The following is an 18,620-nucleotide window of genomic DNA, read 5'->3' as shown; positions in this document are numbered from 1 at the left end:
ATTAGAAATATAATCCTTTCTTATCAAAAGTTAGTGTTCTAAAATAAATAAAACAAAAAACAAATTAGCAGACCATTAATGTAGCATGCAGTGTAAAAATCTAATAAACTAATAAACACTGCACTGTTTCAACACAACACTGCTCTCTTCATTCTATTTTCATGTTCACATTCTCTGCCAAGAGACAAGATCTCCTTGCAGTGACAGTGTCCCCTGCTGTAGAGAGAACTCTCTCACTTGGTACAGTTGTGCTTGGGGCATTATGGTAGTGTTATGCCATCTTAGCAACGCAAGGATACTTATGCTCATTGCATTTTCACCATACAAGTGGACCTGCTTCTGCAGAAGTGCAGCCTGTGGCCTTGTGTGGTATGACTTCCTGAGTGATACTGCACAAAGGCTTAGGGGTTCTCTGTAAAGAGCTCTCCAAATAGCTCTGCCATGACACATTTTTTGTCTGGGGTGGAGATGACATTGCTGATGCCTCTGGATCTGCTGCTGAGGATGAACTTGCCACCTGGGCTTCATTGGGTTTATCCTGTGGTATAAATTGACAAACGGCAGTTTTGAAAATATTAATAACAACAAAAAACTTTCATGGCAGGTAAGATTCTGAAATTGCTCTTTATTAGATGTGGGTAAAGAAATGATTGCTAAGGCACAAATATGCTGGTTTAAAAAAAACAGTAATGTTAAATGGTATATTACATTACATTTAATTATATACAAAAATAAAACCACAATACCTGCTCTTCAGTTTCCATAATCTCTGTGGTGAGATCACTGTAGATTTTCTGAAGAGAGGCTTCCTCCAGGTAGGGTTAGGGTTAGGGTTAGGGACTTAAATCTTGGATCCAGGGCTGTAGCTTTGTGCAGATAGTCCTGAAGATAGTCGCCTTCCAGGTCTTTATTGATGGCTGCCTTAGCATCGTTGATGGTGCACCTGTCTTCTTCACTTTTACAATGAGGGGTATGCTTCTCTGCTCATGAGGGTCATCACATCCTTCAGAGGTTTGAGAATCTTAATTAAGTCCTCTGCTAGTTTTGCCTCACTCTCAGTCAACACAGCGACATCCTTGACATTCTTTTTAACATCCTTGTCCATCAGGGCAGCCTGCTGTTCCACATAACGCTCTTATCATATGTTGTGTTCCAACAAGTTGTGATATCACGTATTAGTTTGTGAACAGGCAATTCCAGCATCTCCTTCTTGGTTTTCAGGGCATGGGCCACTGTTATGCTTCAGTGGAAAAAAGCGGTCACCTTCCTAACTTTCCCCAGACGTCGGGATACCTGATTTATTGAGACAATCTTGCAGCCAAGAATATGAAGTGTGTGTGGAAAGCACACGGTCTGTGGCTCCAGTCCAGCTGTTGTATTGACTGCATAAACCATGCTTTTTGCATTGTCTGTAGTAACAGGGATTTTGCTGTTGCCCCGCTCCAATTTCCATTCTGTCACTGCTTCAGAGAAATGCTCACTTGTATGGAATAAAGTGGGCGCGTCTGCAAAATAGTGCTTTTCACACTACACAGTTAGGCAACTTCCAGTGGCCCTGGACATCCATTCCATAAGTGCTGCGTATGGTGTGTCGGACAACTCTTTGACAATTCCTCGTCGTGTTGCATGATAAAGTTTGGGAATTACCGCGTTGCTGAAATGACTGACCTGCCTGCTGCACTCTGCCCCTTAACTAGGCTACTGGTGAAAGTCTTTGTTTGTGCATGTGAACCGAACGATACACGTCCCAAGCGGCGACGAGCAAACCGAACAGGACAGATATTTTTCATGAACCGTTCCATTCCTAATATATAAATTTTTTTTTGTCACTACATATATCTTTTAGGATATGGAGAAATCCCAAATATTAGGTCTGTAAATCTAACACTTTAGAGATTACAGCCTTGAGATTTTATTTCATTTTATGCATTTTGCCAACTGAGCATTTCTGTTCAGCTTCCAACATTCATAGCTCCTTTGATAAGGCATGTATAGCTTTCAAACTTTGGGACTAGGGCTTGCTTTGTCTGTAGAATTCAAAATTATAGTCAGATCAGGTTATTTACTTCTGTACTTTCCCTGCTATAAGGTTCTGAAAATGGACAAAAATTCAAAAAAATGCCCCTTTTGAGAGCTTTTGGTTCAAGCAGCATGCTAGATAAGGCAGAGTTTTTTTCTTGCCATTTATGACATGTTAGCCCAGGGGAGGGGTCTTATCTACAAAGGGCCGGTGTATATGCTGTTTTTTGCTGCAGCTCCCTAATTGGATTGGCTGATGAGTCCTCACAGCTGGGTCTGAACAACTGGCCTAAAGGTTATCCCAAAAACCTGCATACGCATTGGCCCTTTGCAGATAAGATTGCCCACCCTTGAATTAGGCCATGTGTTTCCAGGACTCATATTTATTACTTGTTATAGGACTGTCAGAATAATGAGTATCACTTTACTTGAGGGGACACAAATACTTGCCAGTAGCTCATTTACTACTGAAGTACAAATCATGAAGAAATATAGTAGCTACTTGAGACAGAAGATGCATCGTGATTCATTAATAATGAACAAACAGGAGATCAGTATTTCACTTATTTGTTCCTTCAGTATAGTTCATTCAGTAGTTCACAAAGGTTTACAGAATAGATATAGCAACAAATATAGTAGCTGCCTGGGATAAATGATGCTTCATGATTCATTAATGATGAACAAACATGAGATCAATTAGTCACTTATGTTATTCATTATTTGTTTTCCCTTCATTCGATCTATATACAAATATTACATAGTTCAGCCTTTCAAAATTGCCACCTAGTATGAAATATGTCTATCAAATATAAAAGACTGCTTGAATGAACATTCCGATGTTCTTGTTTCCTTCATGGAAAGATCTAAAAACAATATTGGACCAAAACACTGAGTCGACAAATTAATTTACAGGAAGCATTAAAGATACTACAGGAAATTTACAGCACCAAAGGCAACAGAAGGTACAAAATAATGTACAAATGTAAAAAACTATTTATTTATTGCAGTTCACTAGAACGTTTAAAGAGAATCTAAATGGATTCAACAATATTTACGAAGTACTTAGTTCAAACACTAATGTTTTTTCTTATGTTGTGCTGTACTCAGGACTGGCTCCTGCTGTGATATACCCTGTACAGCACCCATGGCATAGATAATGGGCAGACCAACACTAAAACAGCAGAACAACAAGAAAATCTGACTGCACTTGACCACTGTCACTCCCTCCAGGAAGTATACAACCACTGTGGTTCTTCATTTACTGTAGGGTTTGTTCTACTTCTTGTCGTCGATCCACCATCAAGCTATTCAAATACATGACGATGTACATATTAAAATCAAACACTTTAGAAAGTATACGCTGTAGAAAATATAAATACGTCCAATGAAACAAACTCAAATAAACATCTCTCTGGCTACACACAATCAAGAGGGAATGAGTCCGGAAATGAGTCTACTTGAAGAAATATATACTCCAAGACAGGAAACGTGACATCACTTTTAAACTCTTTAAATTGGTATACAAAACTTCTCTGACTCGCCTCTTCCTGGCAATCCCGTCGTTGCACCACTTAAAATTAGTGTTTTCACAAACAATTATTCTTAAACGATTAATCTAGTAATTGTTTTTTTCAATTTTTCGACTAATCTAACTAATTTTTCGATTTTATCTGATGATAAATTTATTGATAAGCAATTATTTTCAAGTTAGTGATTTAATACAATTCACCCCTCCCCCCACACACATCTTAAATTCTCATAAACATTTCAATTTATTAAAACATTTCTTAAATGTTAGAGCATTATTAACAAAAAAGGCAAATCTTAAGAGATTCAATAGGATTTCTATGTTAGACTGAAGTGAATCACTGCAATAGTTTTTACTTAATTATTTCAGTACACCAATTTGACTTTAATATTGAAATAGATGCTAAAACATGGAATGATTTCATAACTAGAGAAACATGTTTTTAACAAACACTAGCAAAGGTAGCTTATAGTTAAGCTTACTTAACTATACTTCAAAATTCCACATCGACGCATTTTTAATGATCGATTACATCGAGTAATCGTCCCAGCCCTACCTAAAATGCCCGTGAACAACATACAACATCACATAGTTCTTATTTAGCGTTGATACAAATCAGATCAATATCCATGGAAATTAATCAAATGAATAAATAACTTTTTAATAATTATGTAAACAAAACATATCAAGATACATGTTGCTCCACCTGGATTGGGGAGACTGGGGCCTCACCCTGGAGTCCAGCCAAGTACAGACCAAAGGAGTAACATGGGTTCGCCCTCTTGTAGGCCCACCACCTGCAGGGGGGGCAGTGGGGGTCGGGTGCAGTTAAGGCTGGGCGATATGACCTCAAATCAGTATCGCGATTAATTGAACATTTTACCTTGATTATGATTGACTGGTAAATTTTGTGTTTTATTTCTTTTTTGCTCTTATTTCATTTACAAAGTTTATACTGTAAATATGCCCAACTGTTAAAACTGGGTTATTTTTTGTAATGAAAGACTGTATATTTTATCTTTTTATGATTTAAAAATAATTGAAGGAAAGATATAGATCCATTTATGGTTATTCATTGAATGTTTGGAACAACTGATATCAAAGCACAAATCGCTTGAAATGAAAACATGAAAAAGTTCACATTTTAGTTTTAATGTAAAAAACAAGTTCCGTAAAGAAGTAGAAAATAAATAGTTTCCATTACTTGCAAACAAAATAAATTGATGATCGTTATAACCATTTTTTTCCTTTTTATGTGTCAGGCAGATTACCGTCTAATTGACATTTGTATATTTATTACAATAATATAAGGTAATAAAATAGACAGTGTAGCTATTTACTGAACTTACTTGACTCTTTCAAAGTACAGCAGAGCTGTTTCGAACTGCAGTACTGCACAAAATAAATGACTGAATTGTGTATAATTCAAATGTGCTATGTAGTCACAAGGCAGCCAGACAGGGTATGAAAGCAGCATTGATATTTTAATGTCATATGATGCATTAGATAAGCCGGGACACCGTGCCCGCATACAAGAAGTTATTTTCTCGCGCGGCTCCTTTATACTTCTGCTGCATGTTCATCATTCTATGCCGTAAGAATGAAGGTTCACAGTTACTGTTTTCTCCGTGTGCAGCCAAACGGAACTGGTCAGAACCAGCTCTGTAATTATCGGTGTGACCTTCTTCCAGGGAGGCTGCTAAGTGACTCTCACTTTCCACACAGGCAGACAGTACTTTGTGATAATAGCAAATAAATACATTTTTCCACTACATCTAAATGTATAATTTCGACTACAGATATAATACAGTACAGTACTGTACATAAAATATAGCTTATTATAGTTTCACTACCACATCTCGTTGGCTCGTTTTTGGCAGTTTATCATTAACTTTGATGAGTCGATATCTGTAATTGATAGAAAATGAAAATTACTTTCTTTTTTCCATAATGTTTTCTGTGCATGCAGCATTAGCCTTAGGTACCTAGCCAGAAGCAGATGGGTTAGAGCAAGTCAAAGTGGCTGGTACGAGAATTGCAAAGAGAATTGCCGAAATTTGAATATTTTCCATATGTTGAAAGACCTGATGCAAACACTGTAAGTGGACTACTTGACTATGTTAAGCAAATGATTTAAACAGTATTTGTACAGGAATGATTCTGTCCCGGGCCGGCATGGTGGTGCAGTGGTTAGCACTGTTGCCTCACACCTCTGGGTCCCAAATTCGAGTCTCCGCCTGGGTCACATGTGTGCGTAGCTTGCATGTTCTCCCCATGTCGTCATGGGGTTTCCTCCAGGTACTCCGGTTTCCCCCCATAGTCCAAAGACATGCTGAGGCTAATTGGACTTGCTAAATTGCCTGCAGGAATGCATGTGTGAGTGAATGGTGTGTGAGTGTGCCCTGCGATGGGCTGGCCCCCCATCCTGGGTTGTTCCCTGCCTCGTGCCCATTGCTTCCGGGATAGGCTCCAGACCCCCCACGACCCAGTAGGATAAGCGGTTTGGAAAATGGATAGATGGATGGATGATTCTGTCCCAAGCTGCGGTAAATCTTTTTTTACCACAGCTTGGGACCCTACTTTGCCTAGTATGCTCGTGTAGCGCAAGCTAAAACCCTGGGTTCCTTTAAATCAGAGCTAGATAAGATTTAACAACTCTGAGCTATTAGTTAAGTTCTCCCCAAACGAGCTTGATGGGCCGAATGGCCTCCTCTTTGTAGCCAACATGCACCATGACCACTGGATCCACCCCGGCTGGGGCCAAAAGCCTGTGCACACTATTCGGAAGGTCCCCTACCTGGGCACCAGGCAGGCAAGACACCGTGCGTAACTAATATATAGACCTGTTCTATAGGAAAGGTAACATTAAATGACTTCTGTTGTTATCTGGTGCTATATAGAAAATAAAATTAAATAAAAATTAACTTGACCTTCAAGGGGGCGCCCCGCCCCCCCAATATAATGGTAGGGGAAACACTGCACATCAAGAATGTTTTGCACTATACAAATGACATTTTCTGTACTGTATTGCGTATTTGCACTATCTTGGAGCAGGATAGCTTTTCATTTCACTGCACATTGTACCGGTATAACTGTGTGTGAGACAAATAATATCTCTTGAATCTTGTCACCTACAGCTTTTAATTATTTGGCTTAAGAAAATGCCTTTTGCGAGTGATGAATTATACCGACGTTATATACGCCGCAACTTGCCAAGATATGTGGACAAATTGAAATCAATGGAAATCATGGTTCATCTCCCCTGCCTTATGCAGTCTGATCGGGTGAGTCCTTCTTCATACTTTTACTCCGCTTTAATAAATTTATTGTGCTGATTTGTATTCTATTACAGTACCTACATTTTTTAAATGGATATTAGCTTTGGAAAGAACTTTGTAATAGTCTTAGTTTAGTAGACTCAGACTACAGTTTTGCTGAGATTTGTACTGCCCCTGGTTGAATTATAACAATCCTTGCTTTTTACTTAACTATATTTATTCTGAGTTTATAACATTAAGCATTCTTATTATGAAGGATGAAATAACGGCTAAGAAAGAGAGCAAAGGTGAGTCTGAAGCTGTGGTGCTGCTGTTGGACTGTTTGAAGCGGAGAGAGAACTGGGCTGATGATTTAATCGAGGCCCTGAGATCCTGTGAGCAATGGGAACTTGCTTCAGAGCTTGAGAAGGAATATGAATCACTCAAGGTCCGGCCCACTAAGAGTAAGTTTTGGTTTCAGTTATTCACTGGTCCTTAAGTAACCTTTAGTGTGTGATTCTGCTTGTGTCGCTGCTATGGACTGGCATCTCCCCAGGTTCTCCTCTGCCTCCTGCCCTGATCATTTTGGTACAGGCTCCATGCTCACTGCAAGATTAGCGATTGTGGACTTAAGTAATACTCAAATATAATTTGCCATCATGGGCAGCATGGTGGTACATTGGTTAGCACGGTACATGGGAGAGTTTGCATGTTCTGCCCAAGTCCTCCTCTGGTCAACAAACATGCTGATTGATTGAGGTTCACTGGAATTAGCAAATTGCCCATGATTGCGCATAGGTGTGTGAGTGTGCCCTGTGATGGGTTGGCACCCCATCGTGGGTTGTTCCCTGCCTTACACACATAGCCTCCAGACCCCTCGTAACCCTGCATAGGATAAGTTGTTATGGAAAATGAAAGGATGGATGAACTGGCAATCAGTCTCACTCTTCCTAAATCTTCCTAACTTACAGGTGGTGGCACTCCTGCTTCTGTTCCTGCGACTGCTCCAGTGCTCCGTCACACTGTCTCAAACCTTCCAGAACATGCAGCTACTGAAGCTGTCCCAGCTGTTCCAGCTCCATCAGGGACGGGCCACTCAGCTCCACTGCCCAGTCCCTTTCAGGCGGCTTCTGCTGATAAGGGCATTACCCCTAATCACACTGACACTCTTAGTGGTCCAGGTGAGCCCACCTCACAGGTGTCTGCGTCACCCCATGTCACCCAGCCTGGAGTCACAGAAGAAGTTAAGAATGCCTCTGTAGTATCTGCATCTAGTCCTCAGGAGAGCCTAACTGGCAAGCCAGTACAGGATACCAACCCAACAGATGTCCATCCAAACCCATTTCCAAAACTAATACAGACTTCCAATCCAGGCAATGATCAGGTAATATCTCAGTTTTTATGATTTATGCTTTTTTGTCCTCAAACTGCAAAGCCTGCCTGTCCCATTGATGTTCTTTTTTCGATTGATACCTATATTTGCCTAATCTACTAATCATGTGTAGCATTACTGCCATATTCTTTATGTAATGCGGTTTGCTGTATCTCTGGAAGGTAACTGATAATCATCCCCATGCGGAGCCTAGTCAAGCACGTCAGGCTCAACGTACTGCCAGGCCAACTGCATCTTCTGCTGATCTTAACCAAGCCAATAATCCTGCAACTTCCATCTCCACCGATGATGCCATGTCTGAAGAAATGTACTTTAGCAAGCCTGGAACGCTTCGTGCCCATTCTGCCGAACGATACCGATACTTTGACAACCAAAGAGCTGCTGAGTCAGTGGAAGAGGAGCCATACTCTGGTAATTCTGACCGCTTGGAGATGAGCGAAACTGTGCAACACCCAGAGCCGGAAGAGAACTCTTATGAGAGCCTGCTCGATAGTCAGGATGTGCACGTAATTGAAGGACATGTGACCGAAGAGATCCCTGTACTCAATCATGCAGGTCAACCCACAAGCCCCGCAAAGGAAAAACTGACCACTCGTCATGACAACCACCCCACTTCTGGAAGAGCTGACATGGCAACCCATGATTGTCCACATGAAGGGGGACTCAGCTTCTCCTACAACCTGTTAGAGAACTATTCTATCCCTCTCTTTGTTCTGGCTGGAGCATGCATTCTGGTCTTGCTAGGGAGACTGAGAAAATAGGTATGTTAAAGGGGATGGTGAATGTACAGTATCTCATACAATATCAAAATCTATCTTTATATGCTTGTCTTTTGAAAACAGATATCTCAGTTGAATGTCTATAAATTTCCTCACACAAGAGTTTAAATATTCATCCATCCATCTATTTTCCAAACCGCTTATCCTACTGGGTCGTTTGGGGTCCACAGCCTATCCCGGAAGCAATGGGCACGAGGGTGGGAACAACCCAGGATGGGGGGGGCAGCCCATTGCAGGGCACACTCACACACCATTCACATACACTCCTACGGGCAATTTAGCAAGTCCAATTAGCCTCAGCATGTCTTTGGACTGTGGGGGGAAACCGGAGTACCCGGAGGAAACCCCACAACGACATGGGGAGAACATGCAAACTCCGCACACATGACCCAGGTGGAGACTCGAACCCGGGTCCCAGAAGTGTGAGGCAACAGTGCTAACCACTACACCACCTTGCCGCCCCAGTGTAAATATATTTTAAAATATATTTTTGCCTGACATTCTCTTTTGTTTTGCATATTCTTTATTCATGTAAAACTTTCATATAAGAAGGCTCTTAATCATGAGCACATGAGATGTGTCCCTTTCAGTAAACCATTCTTAATACTGCTTTTTATATTTACCAAAGCATCTCCATTTACTCATGCAAGTGTGCGATGGGTCCCTGAAATTCAAAAAAGGAATAAAAAATTAAGCAGGTCTTTGAAGACCCAGTGTAAGGTCTAATATAAAGATAAAGTAAAAGGAGCTCTTGTATCGGTATCGGCGGTTGTGTATCGGTATTGGATTGGAACTGATAAAATGTGGATCAGCCCATCCCTAATTAATAGTGTCTGCTGTGTGTAAGAGAGAGAGGCATTGATCAGCATGATAGAGCATGTGCGACTAGTGAACCACACATATGCCTTTCACTGAAAGAAGTTCCAATTCACGTTGAGTGCCTGTGATCATGAGTGGTGTGCAATATTACAAGATGTGGTATCGATCCAATACCAAGTAAATACAGGACCAGCATCACCGATATCGATACTTTTTAATAACCAAGGTGGATTAATCATCAAATTGCTAAAGCTGAATTAATTTTCATTACCTTTAAGTGGTTTTGTGATTTTTTTTTTTCATTAATTTTATAAAACCCAGGACAGAATTTGGAAGTTTATAAGTAAATAAATACTTTATTATAAAACACAAGTAACACAAAACGTTTTTCTCTTAAATAAAGTGCATAAAATCAGAAAGCCGGCTTTGAAAAAAATAAAAAAATTGTGAAAATACAATAAACAACATACGATAAAAAATACAATAAGGTATCAATCTCATTAAACTGGTATTGATATATTTAACTGCTATAAAAAAAATAATACAAAATTTTGCACTTTCTCTACAGAGTATGAATAGATGGTATTCATAGCCTTATTGAGCTAGTATCGGAAAAAATCATCGCAGAGTCTCAAAGCACTTATGTAAGTCGCCCTGGCTAAGGGCGTCTGCCAAATACTGTAAATGTAAAATGTATTGATCAATACCAATACCAACATTGTTATTGATATTATCAATGCTTGGATCTATCCGTCCACCACTAGTGATCATCCAGCATTGTCAGGGAGTTTGCGCAGGTAGCATATCATTCAGCAAGAAAAAAAACAATGATCATTATCTGTAAAAAGGCGACCTGCTATGGCGTCTGGAGTAAAGATAATTGTATGAAACGTTAAATATAAGTGTTGGCTAGGCTACTCTGGCCGTGTTAAAGGTTAGGTTTCTTCCGTATTATGCTTATTGGGCTACATTAGGCTAACTAACGTTTCACATAATGTCATTAAAAAAATTGCAGCTTATGAAGGGGACAGTTTCAGTAATGTTGTCCATAGAAACATTTTAAAGCCAAATTTAGATCAAAACAAGTGTATTAGATGTTTGTTTGTAATGGTGTGTTAATATCAAGCATTTCTCTTTCATTTTTATCTTTATATATGGTTACAAATAACCTTAAATTACATGCTTCATTCCCATAATATTTTACAGCTCTCTAATGTTCTTATGATATAGACCAAAATTAATTTAGCAAAGCACATTCATGTAATAGCTGTACATATCTTGCTGTAACCATATCAATTAATAGATATGGACTGTCATTTAACACTGCCTATTCTTCAGAAAACAATCATCCTGTATATAATGGACTGTTTTGGACATTGGTGCTAGTGTTTAAGTGTTGATTGATAGTGTTGTGATTTACTATCGCAATTAGGGAGCTGGGGCAGGGCTTTATGTATGTCACTTTGTTGTATTGTGTGTGTTTTTACATATATGCATTATTGCTTAAAGTATGTGAACATTAAAGTTTTTCAATAACAGGGTCTTTTGGAATTACATAAATGAAAATATAACCATAATATGGGTGCATGGGTACCAAAAAAAAATCTAAATTCTGATTGTGAATTTTCAAGTATTGGTCTTGATTAAAAGTCTTGATCTAGACTTGCTCATGGTTGGGATGGGTCTTGGTCTTGACTTGGTCTTGGACTGGATGAGTCGTGATCTTTTCTTAATCTCGAAACAGATGGTCTTGAACACATCACTGATTTTGTGCAGCAGCTGCTTGATCAATGTTAAGTGCAATCGTGGCTAAACAGCTATCATTGGCCTGTTTTCTTTAAGAAAAAAAAACTGAAGGAGTGAAATGAAAGAGGACTTTGGATTTGGATAACAGACACTTTAGATTTGAGTTCAAAACCCAAATGCCTTGTGTAGAACTGGTTTCCTTTTTCAGTCTGGCGTGGCGCAGCCTCTGTGCAAAGGATTTCTGAATTCTGACATACTGTATTGCTTATTTAATTGATTGTTGTATTTCTGTCAGTGGGATATGCAATATTATCAAGATCTCATTTCTGTTCATGGCTAGCTAGTTCCTGTACCTGTAGTTAGTTCCATGGAAAACCTCCCTGAAATGGCTATCAGGTGTAGCCAGGCTTCAGTCATATATTTTCACTGCCGGAAAACAGAAAAAGGGAAAAGCACTTTTTCACATTCGTAACTTTTACACATATTATAAGAATTGCACTTATTGTTCTATAATGCTGGTACTGCCAGTTTTGTTATTTTTTTGTCTTTTTCTTACATAAGAGGTTCACTTAAATAGTGTTTTGTTTGGTGTTAATGAGATAAATTAAAACATATTGCAGTGCTGCAGGTACCCATTGGGCAGCGAGGCATGTTGGACTGGTACCAGTCCTGTAAAAACTGTAAATAGTTCCCTGTATTCTTCATGTATTGTGATGTTACTGTACTGTTTTGAATGTCATACAGTACGTGGTATTATTGTTAATTGTTCTGATTATTGCAAAACATACCGATGGCATGTTGAAGCTTGTTTAAAGTGTTGCTGCACAACATTTGGACAAACCAATGAAATACTGGTAGAATACAGTCTGGTCAGATGAGACTACAATTTAACTCTTCGAATGTCATAGCACACACACCATATTTGGAGGAGAAATGTCACCCCAAAATCACCATATCAACACTGAAGTTTGGGAGTAGGAACATCGGGGTGTGAGGGTGTTTTTCAGCATATAGTGCTGGGAGACTTCATGTAATTGAAGGAAGGACGAATGGAGAAATATACCTTTATAGGAATTCGCTGCCATCTACCAGGGTGCTGAAGATGAAACGAGGGTGGACATTTCAGCAAGACAATGATCCCAAATGTCAGACTTGGGCAGTACATCAAAGACGGGACCTAGAATGCGGGAGATTACAGGTTTATTGGGAAATTGGAAGCTGACAAATTCGAAGGGTAAGGCAAGAGGAGTAGTCGGGGACGTAGCGAGAAGGTCGAATGCCGAGGTGCGCCACCCCTTCAAGCCAGTGGCGCCACTCCTCCAAGGCCAGTTTTATGGCTAGGAGCTCTTGATTCCCCATGTCGTAATTTTTCTCAGCCATACTCGGCTTCCTAGAAAAATAAGCCACTGGGTGGCGGTAGCCCATTACCTTGTCACTCGAAGGGGCGCTCCGGATCCGGCTGTTGAAGCGCTGGAGCAGAGCAGAATGCTCTCAGAAGGGAACACTACCCGCAAGTGAGGCTGGTCATAGGAGCCACCAGGTGGCTGAAATTACGGATGGTTCTCCGGTAGAAGTTTGTGAATCCCAAAAACCTCTGAAGTTCCTTGATGGTTCAGGGAGTGAGCCAGTCGCGCACCGCTGTTACCTTATGCTCGTCCATCGCCACTGCTCCTGGTTGGATGAGGTAACCTAGAAACTTGAGAGATGTTTGGTGAAACTCACACTTCTCTCCTTTAATCATCTATCTAAACTATGACAAAATGATTCAGTATATCCCTGAAAACCTCATACATAAAAGACTGAAGGATAGACGGGCTGTTTGCCAAACCATAAGGCATGACCTGGTACTCGTATTGACCAGAGCTGGTTAAGAAGGATGTCTTCCATTCATCCCCTTTCCGGATTCATATAAGGTTGTACGCACTCCTGAGGTCCAGTTTTGTGAAGTTGGGGGTGGACCAAAGCTGTTCAACGGCAGAATGGATGAGCGGCAGAGGTTTGCCGCGCTTTACCGTTATGGCATTTAAAGCTTGATAATCAATACACGGTTTAAGACCCCCGTCCTTCTTATTGATGAACAAGAAACTAGAGGCTACGGGCGAGATGAAAGGTCGAATAATTCCTATAAAGATGTCTAGCAGGTCACCATACTCAGGCAGCACAGATCTTTGGGCTCAGGGCTCTCTACTGAGGTAGCTTTACAAGGCAGGGCTAATCAGTGAGAGAAGCATCTCTCCGATCAGGTAATCAGCTCCCCGGTCCACCAGTCAACCACAGGATTGTGCATGCAGAGCCAGGGGTGCCCAAGTATGAGGGGGTCACAAGAGTACAGAAGGATTAACAAGGAAATGGTTTCACAATGGAATATTCCCGCCTGCAGCATCACTGGGTGAGTACAATGTGTAACCTGTTTGGCGTGGAGAGGCTGTCCGTGCACTCCTAGCACGGTTATCGGGGTGGCCAACCGCTCGGTTCGCAGATGGAGCCTACGAGCGAAGGATTAGTCGATGAAGTTACCCGCAGCTCCAGAGCCCAGAAGGGTGTACGCAGCCTCTCTTTCGAAACCCCACTGTAACACAAAAGGAACCATTACTTGTTTTTGGGTTATGTCCAAAAAAACCGAGGTTCCCACCTGTACGGAGTCCTTATGTAGTGGCGGCCAGACGGGACAGTTCTGGAGGACATGTTGAGCATCCCCACAATAGAGAAAAAGGTGGTGCTGATATCGACATCTTCTCTCAGTGGTAGACGTCCCAGCTGCATTGGTTCCGCAGGAGGTTGTGCACTTGGGACTTGGTGGGTGGGCATGTTGGATCTGACCCTAAGGTGGCTCCATTCTCTCACTGTGTTATCCAGGGTGACTGAGAGTCAAACATAATCTTCAAAGGAACGAGCCCCTCCACGTGTGGCCATCTTGTCCCGTAGCTCCAGGTTAAGAGCTCTTCTGTACAAGATTCTCAAACAGTCATTGGTCCACCAGAGACCGGCGGCGATCATCCGGAACTCCAGGAAGAACTCAGCAGCGGACTTGTTCCCCTGCCACAGGTCGCAAACGCACTCTCCTAGGCTTCAGCCGACTGCGGGATGATTGAACACCTCCTTGAATGCCTCCAGAAAATCCTAGTCACATGTCAGGAGGAGGCTGTTGTAGGTCCATAGGGCTGTCACCCACTCTCGTGCTCTTTCCTTCAGCAGTGAGATGACAAACCGCACTCAGGAGGACGCCGAGCGGAACTTCTCGGGGTGCTTGTCTATATACAGCCCACACTGCATGAGAAAAGAACAGCAGCGATCAGGATTGTCATATTTCTCGGGCAAGGCTACTGGCACTGGGAGAGAGGTCAAGGCTTGCGGAGGCGAGGTGGGTAGATTGCTTCAGAGGGCTTGTCCTTCTAGTAGCTGGGAGACAAGCACAGTCAGCTGGCTTGACCCGTCTTTGCAGTGAGGACAGGCTCTCCGCTGGGCCCATTGTGACGTGGCAAAGTATTCTGTCAGACTTGGGCAGTACACCAGAGATGGGATCCAGAATGCGGGAGATTACGGGTTTATTGTGAAATTGGAAGCTGACAAATCCGAAGGGCAAGGCGAGACACGTAGCGAGAAGGTCGAATGCTGAGGTGGTCAATCCTACACAGGCACACCGGACAGGGGGACGGGCAGGACAGAAGGCAGGACCAGGCAGGATGCAAAATGACAAGAGGGCAGGTAGGGCAGGAGAGAGAGACAGGAGACGAGAAACCACTCAGCAAGGCACATTAGGACAAAACCAACAATACTTCTCAAGGAGTGCCGGTTAGGACCGCCCTTTTAAAGCAGTGAGGTGTGGTACCTCTCAGTATTGCTTCTGCTTTGTGGCGTGGGGGGTGTGGTCCCAGGCCGTGATGTGACACCAAACACTTGAACAAGCTAAGGAAACTCTCAATTGGTGTCAGAGAAAGAAAATAAAGCTGAATTCAATTAAAACTCTATGGAAAGAATTGAAGATCATAGTCCATAGGAGAGGCCCCTACGACTGTCAAGATTTGAAGACTATTTGTGTGAAAGAATGGGCCAAAAATCACACTTGAGCAATGCATGAGACTAGTTTCTCTATACAGGAGGCGTCTTGGAGCTGTCATCAGCAATAAAGGCTTTTCTACTAGGTATTAAATAAATTTCAGTAAGTGTGTTCAATACTTATCCCCTGTGTCATGTCGCTTTATTATGCATGACTTATGGAATTATTTGTTTTCATTTCTTTATATTCGTGTATTACTTGGGTTGTTACCAACATCTGGTTAAATTTCATATCAATAGCCCCATTAGGAATACATTTACTGATAAAAATGTTGACACGCTCAATACTTATTTTCCATGCTTTTTTTTTTCTTTCAAAATAGACCTATAGCCTATTAAAAGGGATAACCGCAATAAACATAGTCTGTGATCATAATTCATAATACATTTAAATTTATTCATTCATCGGATTCGGTTTCGTATTTGGCAGAATCTTGAACTTTGGATTCAGTATCTGACAGAACCCAAGAAATTAGGATTCGTTACATCCGTAGTTGAAATAAAATTTTACTTGTTTACATGCCTTAATTGCAGACTACGGGCGTATGAACACTGTGCCTTTTTCCTAGCTGCCTTCACCTTGAAAACCTACGTGTAGGGAAGCAGGAAGCAGCTGCTCTTCTGAAAAGGGTGGTGCAGCAAAAAAAAAAAAAAACACAACCCAGCCAGTGTGTAAACGTTCTAATGTAGCCCGAATTTTTTATTTTGCTTTAATCCTTGCACTACAATACCTTAAATACACCAAAACAATTTATATGTATACTTGGCAAGCATGCCCATCGCGTTGCAATATGTATTCATTGTGATAAATCTTTCAGTGCCGTAACCAATAAACATTTTCGCAATAAATTGCAAACCTGTGATTTGGTGAGACTATCCTTTAATTATTGTCAGATGTAGGAGTCTTTTGAGTGCTTACACTTTGCAGGTAGTCATACATATCGTGGCTTATAGTTACCGTTGCCAAAGTGTTCGGTAGGTAAGATTTCCAACCGTCCCTTACAGGAATACATGTTGATCCCGTATTATAGGGGAAGGATAGCAGACCTACCATAATAATAAATCACTGACTAGCGGTACCGTTCGCGAAGATATTCGCCGGGGAAAGACTGGAGAAGAATTTTCGGTTCTATGTCGATGGGAAAGTGATCGGGTTCATGCTATTAAAAAGGGATTGCGCGTTAAAGGGGCTTTCTGGAACGCTCCCTACTTTGCGGGGAATAAGACGCTGCTGAGTAAGACAAAAAAGACGGCACAAAGGGCAGCTTTGTATATAAACGTATTAACTTTATAAAGTACAGCGCCGTTTACCAATGACTTGACTGGAAGTGCGCGCTGCAGCCAATCACACGCTGTGAGGAGGAGTCAGTCACAGGTACAAACTGAAAGTAAGGAAGGGAGGAAAGAGCAATTGAGTCTCAGGTACAGCTGTTTGACCTTCGTCTTCAGGTAAGAGGAGAAAGTATTTTTGTCGTATTGTTTTTATCCTCAAATGGGCAACACGTGTGTCGTGACTGTAAAAATACATATAAAACGGCTAACAGATTGAAATCCTTGACTAGACGGTCGGACTGACTATGCTTGATTTTTTTTTATCTTAATTGCATAAAGGATAATACAAGTGGTTCATTCAGGAAAATCAACTTTGGTTTTATTTTTTTATTAATTATTTGGTTTTTATATATCATGGGAAGCTGCGTCGCTGGCGAGTGAAGCCATGATATATACGTGTCATTTAAAACAAAATCATTTAATTATCGTCTATTCCATGAAATGAACACGAAATAATGTAGCCTTAGATTTTCCGTCATTCAAACACACATATAGTACATTTTACTGTACAAGCTGAAAATGAAGAATGCGTGTTCCTCTCTATCCTAACATACTATCCAGAGAGACTGTTTTATTAAATAAGATACATTTACCGATGGTTGCAGTGACCAGTTTTATGTATTTGCCTTGAAATGTTCATCTTACATCAGATGTGAATGGTGTTTTTCTACATATACATATAGAATAATGACATTTCAATACAGCTAATAAAGTGTTCTAAAAGGAAGTCGCTGTTACGACCTCCTCTTTTAGAGGGCATTCAACGGACATGGCTGTACCTTGCATATTTATAATATTCGGGGCCTGATCTTCATTGGCACTTTCACCGACTTGTTTACCAGAAAAGTGAAAAAAGGTGTCATAATTTACTTAAATGTGTACTGATGCTTCTACTGATAGTAAATTAAAAATGAGACAAAATGGCTTTTAAGATTTTGTTCACGTTTCTCAGCTGTCCTGTTTTATGTTAGTGCATTTGCTGCATTCGTTCGGTTGTTTCTAAGCAATTCAAGGTATCCTAGACTCGAGAAACCAAGGACAGATTTAAATTGTGTCTATAGTACATTGAAATAGAGTTGTTACTTGTATTCCTGATCTTTTAATGCTTGACAAATGCTTGTGTGAAGAAATGAGCCAGCCCTCTTCTGCTGTTACAGGAATGACCTTGTTTCTGCACTGCTGACCTCCAGAATGTAGGCATGCATGAATTCATTTCCTGCTGCCATCTATCCAAGTTTCTGTCATTTATCATGATTGCGAACTATTACTGACCATCAGCTCCTACTCCTCACTAAATGAAATGATCAGCTGAAACCATTGGCATGTGTCCAATTCACTGGTGTGAATCGCATCCTGTCAGGGTCAGCCACAATCTGACATTGTCTGACATATTACATTTTGACCAACAGGTGTCACTGATCATCCTGTTTCTCCTTTCCTCTTGTAACCTTCAGCCCTTACATATCTCTGTTTCCTGGGTTGCTGTGTAGCTCAACGGATTGAGTGTGCAATTCAGAGGCTGATACCCTCCAGTCATGCGTTTGCAGCTGGTCAGCAGCCGGTCTCATCTGTTTTGTTTGTGCATTGGTAATTTATTTCACCTCTTGCTTGTTGTCCTTGGTTGATTGGTTAATTTCTGTGATGGTCCACACCTGCCATTTGTTAGTCCTTGTTATCTATGTATTTAAGTG

The 18,620-nt window shown here is 41.0% G+C and overlaps 1 protein-coding gene and 1 long non-coding RNA gene across 5 annotated transcripts in view; one reads left to right on the top strand and one right to left on the bottom strand.

Annotated features, from left to right (window-relative positions):
- Positions 1 to 18,620, top strand: part of LOC125721109 (mitochondrial antiviral-signaling protein-like) — a 37,232-nt gene that overhangs the window by 4,935 nt on the left and 13,677 nt on the right. The window contains exons 2-7 of one of the 4 annotated variants that reach the window (XM_048997048.1): positions 3,127 to 6,359; positions 6,685 to 6,831; positions 7,082 to 7,268; positions 7,776 to 8,188; positions 8,359 to 8,608; positions 8,753 to 11,333. In XM_048997048.1, coding sequence (XP_048853005.1) covers positions 6,273 to 6,359; positions 6,685 to 6,831; positions 7,082 to 7,268; positions 7,776 to 8,188; positions 8,359 to 8,608; positions 8,753 to 8,958 — 1,290 coding nt within the window. In that variant the 5' untranslated portion in view covers positions 3,127 to 6,272 and the 3' untranslated portion in view covers positions 8,959 to 11,333. Of the gene's footprint in view, positions 1 to 3,126; positions 6,360 to 6,684; positions 6,832 to 7,081; positions 7,269 to 7,775; positions 8,189 to 8,358; positions 11,334 to 16,961; positions 17,047 to 18,620 lie in introns of those variants that run through there. The other 3 variants (XM_048997044.1, XM_048997043.1, XM_048997045.1) reach the window with 3 other exon arrangements.
- LOC125721133 (uncharacterized) lies at positions 10,758 to 16,983 on the bottom strand. Its single transcript, XR_007385697.1, has 4 exons — positions 16,909 to 16,983; positions 12,970 to 15,168; positions 12,605 to 12,718; positions 10,758 to 11,967 (listed from the first exon to the last, which is right to left on the bottom strand). It is a non-coding gene; the product is annotated as an uncharacterized LOC125721133 (long non-coding RNA).

Source organism: Brienomyrus brachyistius, unplaced genomic scaffold (genome assembly GCF_023856365.1).
Source record: "Brienomyrus brachyistius isolate T26 unplaced genomic scaffold, BBRACH_0.4 scaffold32, whole genome shotgun sequence".
NCBI lineage: Eukaryota > Metazoa > Chordata > Actinopteri > Osteoglossiformes > Mormyridae > Brienomyrus > Brienomyrus brachyistius.
Note: the sequence above shows the minus strand (reverse complement) of the source record. Positions and strands in the feature narration are given on the sequence as shown.